Here is a 5567-nt window from a genome sequence, read left to right on the forward strand (position 1 = left end):
GACAGGTAGAAAATAAAGATGCTAAACTGACTGTTGACAGGTAGAAAATAAAGATGCTAAAGTGACAGTTGACAGGTAGAAAACAAAGATGCTAAAGTGACAGTTGACAGGTAGAAAACAAAGATGCTAAACTGACAGGTGACAGGTAGAAAACAAAGATGCTAAAGTGACAGTTGACAGGTTGAAAACAAAGATGCTAAACCGACAGTTGACAGGTAGAAAACAAAGATGCTAAACCGACATTTGACAGGTAGAAAACAAAGATGCTAAAGTGACAGTTGACAGGTAGAAAACAAAGATGCTAAAGTGACAGTTGACAGGTAGAAAACAAAGATGCTAAAGTGACAGTTGACAGGTAGAAAACAAAGATGCTAAAGTGACAGTTGACAGGTAGAAAACAAAGATGTTAAACTGACAGTTGACAGGTAGAAAACAAAGATGCTAAACTGACAGGTGACAGGTAGAAAACAAAGATGCTAAAGTGACAGTTGACAGGTAGAAAACAAAGATGCTAAACCGACAGTTGACAGGTAGAAAACAAAGATGCTAAAGTGACAGTTGACAGGTAGAAAACAAAGATGCTAAAGTGACAGTTGACAGGTAGAAAACAAAGATGCTAAAGTGACAGTTGACAGGTAGAAAACAAAGATGCTAAAGTGACAGTTGACAGGTAGAAAACAAAGATGCTAAAGCGACAGTTGACAGGTAGAAAACAAAGATGCTGAACTGACAGTTGACATTTTAAATATGTATATAAAATAGGTGGTTAATTGGTAAGGTATTTATGTATTTGCTTATTTCTGCTGCATTTTGTGTTTTTGGGGTTAAATGTATTTTACATGTATCTTGGTGCATTTGTTTTGAGACAATTTATTTAAAACCAGTTTTAACTTTTAAAGGGAAAATATTATTCAATTTTTCTTGCAGTTGTTTAATGGTTAAGAGTTTCATTGCCTAATTATGATTGTAAATTATGGGATTGGAATTGATGGATTTTGTACAGGTTTTTCACCTTAAATACTTCTTAAAGACTGTTAAAAGCTCCTAAAAGACTGCTAAAAGCTCTTAAAAGCTCCTTAAAGCTACCAGGACTACTAAAAGCTCCTTAAAGCTGCCAAAAGCTGCTAAAGGCTACTAAAAAGGAAAAATAAGCTGTTTCATTGTTTGAAGACACAGTTGCTAACTAAAGGAAAATAAAAGGAAAAAAATAACAACGGTCTGGTCTTTTGGGTGAAATCCAGAAGGCATATTCAGCATTGGTACATCCTTTCAAGTGTGGGATAAGCAAAGCGAAAATAGCAAAACACTTGACAGGTACAGTATAAACAGTTTTACACTGTGTGGAGGGAGATGTGGCCAGCGCGCCTGCAGGAGCAAAGATCTATGTTGCTGAGGACGAGCGCCATCGGATAGGGGTGGGGCATGTGCTGACGGCGAGACACAGCTGGCAGGTAGATTTCACAGGTGGTAGGTGTCTATCTAATTATCTGTTGTCTTTAACAATGAGCGACCGAGCGCTGGAGGGAGAGGGAGTATTGGTGAGACTGCAAAGTCCGGGAAGAACGTTTTTGTATGAATAAGTTTGTGAAAAACCAATCATTAAAACATTTGTCAACTCTGCACACCTGGCATCTGGCGTATGTATCAGTGGGACCGCAGGAACGCGACTTAAATGTGTTAATTGTAGTTATCAAAACAGTAATACAATGATGATGAAAGAGAGAATTGTTCAGTTGTCCCTCGTTATGTCATCCACTTTTACTTTTCTTCAACATCTTTGTTAGATCTCATTCTATAGTTCACGGACATCAGGTCAGCTTTACAATCAAGACAGGAATGTCATGCTTTGAGTTTGAGATACTTTATTGCAAAAGCAACACGTGCACATCTTGTTAATATCAGGAGAGTAAAAGCAAACAGAGTCCAGGCGAGATTTTGCAAAGCATTCGGCTTGTTGGTCCACTTTGCGTTGAGTACTGAGCGTGTTGTTTTGCAGTCTTACAAGCGGAAAGAACAAACATGACATTGCATTTTGCAACAGTCTCAGGGCTGTTGATGGTGTCGAATACCAGAGAGTGAAAAACATGATTAAAACAAAACATCTTCATCGCACTACAAGGCAGAGAATGCCAACTAATGATTCAGCGTTGCTTTTGGAAGGTAGTACTTCAGTTAATACTCCTCCCCTTCTTCCTCTCCATCGTCTCCAACGGTGTCCGTGCCCACCTCCTCGTAGTCCTTCTCCAGGGCGGCCATGTCTTCTCTGGCCTCAGAGAACTCTCCCTCCTCCATTCCTTCGCCGACGTACCAGTGCACGAAGGCCCTCTTGGCGTACATCAGGTCAAACTTGTGGTCCAGTCGGGCCCATGCCTCAGCGATGGCGGTGGTGTTGCTCAGCATGCACACAGCCCGCTGGACTTTGGCCAAATCTCCTCCAGGGACCACAGTGGGGGGCTGGTAGTTTATTCCCACCTTGAAGCCAGTGGGACACCAGTCCACAAATTGGATGGTACGCTTGGTTTTAATGGTGGCGATGGCAGAGTTGACGTCTTTCGGCACCACGTCCCCGCGGTACAGCAGGCAGCACGCCATGTACTTGCCGTGGCGAGGGTCGCATTTTACCATCTGATTGGCTGGCTCGAAGCAAGCGTTAGTGATCTCAGGCACAGACAGCTGCTCGTGGTACGCTTTCTCTGCTGAGATGACGGGGGCGTAGGTCGCCAGAGGAAAGTGGATGCGTGGGTAGGGCACCAGGTTGGTCTGGAACTCTGTCAAATCCACATTCAAAGCGCCATCAAAGCGAAGCGAGGCCGTGATTGAAGAGACAATTTGACCAATAAGCCTGTTAAGGTTGGTGTAGGTGGGACGCTCGATGTCCAGGTTTCTCCTGCATATGTCATAAATGGCTTCGTTGTCCACCATGAAGGCACAGTCAGAGTGCTCAAGGGTGGTGTGCGTGGTCAGGATGGAGTTGTACGGCTCCACCACAGCAGTAGACACCTGAGGAGCCGGATAGATGGCAAACTCCAGCTTGGACTTCTTGCCATAATCCACCGAGAGACGCTCCATCAGCAGAGAGGTGAAACCAGAACCGGTTCCCCCTCCAAAGGAGTGGAAGATAAGAAAACCTTGGAGGCCAGTGCACTGGTCAGCCTGCGTAGGCAAAAAGCTTCATTAATTTCAACTGAATTCATCCCAAAATATCTGATCACATTATTCAGAGGACTCACCAGTTTGCGAACCCGGTCCAGAACCAGGTCAATGATTTCCTTGCCAATGGTGTAGTGACCACGGGCGTAGTTGTTGGCAGCATCCTCTTTTCCTGTGATCAGCTGCTCAGGATGGAAGAGCTGGCGATAGGTTCCAGTACGCACTTCATCTAGTAGGCAAGCAGTATATTATACTCTGATGTTTGATTTACTGCCAGATTATTTGGGCTTGTCTTGTCTCACCAATGACCGTGGGCTCAAGGTCCACAAAGACTGCTCTGGGGACATGTTTGCCAGCTCCAGTCTCACTGAAGAAGGTGTTGAAGGAGTCATCGCCACCTCCGATGGTCTTGTCACTTGGCATCTGACCATCTGGCTGGATGCCGTGCTCAAGACAGTACAGTTCCCAGCATGCATTGCCGATCTGGGCTCCTGCCTGGCCGACGTGGATGGAGATGCATTCACGCTGCAAGAAGTAGTGGTTCAGAGGTTGAGAACCACATTGTACACCCTAGTTTTATCCTTAAGCTTGATTACCACTTGCATAGAAAGGAAAGGATTGTGCTGATGTCTTACCATAACTCTTGAAGATGGTAGTTCTCTTGGTTACCTGAGATAAGTGCTTGGAAATGCTGCTGCGAGCCCCGAGGCAGTGTGTTGCTTTATAGCGCAGTGTTGCCTGGCAGCAGCATGGCATGTTGTGGCAACCAGAGGATCTGCAGAAGCAAGCGACACAGGAGGAGGGGCACAGAACAGCAAGAAGTCTGACCTGTGACAATGGTTGCCGTCGGTAACAAGCAATGCGCGGACTTAATGTGAAATGCGACACACAGCCGCTGCGTCTCCTCATGTTTCAGCCGGTCTTGTGAGGGAAGACAACAAGGTTGCTAAAAACCTGATGTGTTCAGAGACAACAAGTCATTTTCTGTGGTGCTCGAATGAAATGTTTCTTTGACGAAGGTCTTCTTGTGCACACCCACACACCTTCAATTTAGCAAGGTGAACAACATTGATTTTATACACTTATCTCAATGTAAATTATGAGATTATAAAAACTGTGGAGGTTATACTCGACTTTCATGATTATTATGTTATATTAGTTATATACAGCATAGTATGTCTATTATGTTAGATCCACTATGGACTGGACTCTCACACTATTATGTTAGATCCACTATGGACTGGACTCTCACTATTATGTTAGATCCACTATGGACTGGACTCTCACACTATTATGTTAGATCCACTATGGACTGGACTCTCACTATTATGTTAGATCCACTATGGACTGGACTCTCACTATTATGTTAGATCCACTATGGACTGGACTCTCACTATTATTTTAGATCCACTATGGACTAGACTCGCACACTATTATGTTAGATCCACTATGGACTGGACTCTCACACTATTATGTTAGATCCACTATGGACTGGACTCTCACACTATTATGTTAGATCCACTATGGACTGGACTCTCACTATTATGTTAGATCCACTATGGACTGGACTCTCACACTATTATGTTAGATCCACTATGGACTGGACTCTCACACTATTATGTTAGATCCACTATGGACTGGACTCTCACTATTATGTTAGATCCACTATGGACTGGACTCTCACTATTATGTTAGATCCACTATGGACTGGACTCTCACTATTATGTTAGATCCACTATGGACTGGACTCTCACTATTATGTTAGATCCACTATGGACTGGACTCTCACTATTATGTTGGATCCACTATGGACTGGACTCTCACTATTATGTTAGATCCACTAAGGACTGGACTCTCACACTATTATGTTAGATCCACTATGGACTGGACTCTCACACTATTATGTTAGATCCACTATGGACTGGACTCACACTATTATGTTAGATCCACTATGGACTGGACTCTCACTATTATGTTAGATCCACTATGGACTGGACTCTCACTATTATGTTAGATCCACTATGGACTGGACTCTCACTATTATGTTAGATCCACTATGGACTGGACTCTCACTATTATGTTAGATCCACTATGGACTGGACTCTCATACTATTATGTTAGATCCACTATGGACTGGACTCTCACTATTATGTTAGATCCACTAAGGACTGGACTCTCACACTATTATGTTAGATCCACTATGGACTGGACTCTCACACTATTATGTTAGATCCACTATGGACTGGACTCTCACACTATTATGTTAGATCCACTATGGACTGGACTCTCACACTATTATGTTAGATCCACTATGGACTGGACTCTCACTATTTTGTTAGATCCACTATGGACTGGACTTTCAAACTATTATGTTAGATCCACTATGGACTGGACTCTCAAACTATTATGTTAGATCC

General features: G+C 43.3%; 1 protein-coding gene across 1 annotated transcript; it reads right to left on the reverse strand.

Annotated features, from left to right (window-relative positions):
• Positions 1 to 1845: 1845 nt before the first annotated feature.
• On the reverse strand, positions 1846 to 4403 carry LOC133544388 (tubulin alpha-1A chain-like). Its single transcript, XM_061889646.1, has 4 exons — positions 3786 to 4403; positions 3453 to 3675; positions 3231 to 3379; positions 1846 to 3153 (listed from the first exon to the last, which is right to left on the reverse strand). The coding sequence occupies exons 1-4, from the start codon at positions 3786 to 3788 to the stop codon at positions 2173 to 2175; spliced, it is 1356 nt and encodes a 451-aa protein (XP_061745630.1). The 5' UTR covers positions 3789 to 4403; the 3' UTR covers positions 1846 to 2172.
• Positions 4404 to 5567: the final 1164 nt, after the last annotated feature.

The sequence above is a fragment of the Nerophis ophidion genome, linkage group LG27 (genome assembly GCF_033978795.1).
Source record: "Nerophis ophidion isolate RoL-2023_Sa linkage group LG27, RoL_Noph_v1.0, whole genome shotgun sequence".
NCBI classification, from domain to species: Eukaryota; Metazoa; Chordata; class Actinopteri; order Syngnathiformes; family Syngnathidae; genus Nerophis; species Nerophis ophidion.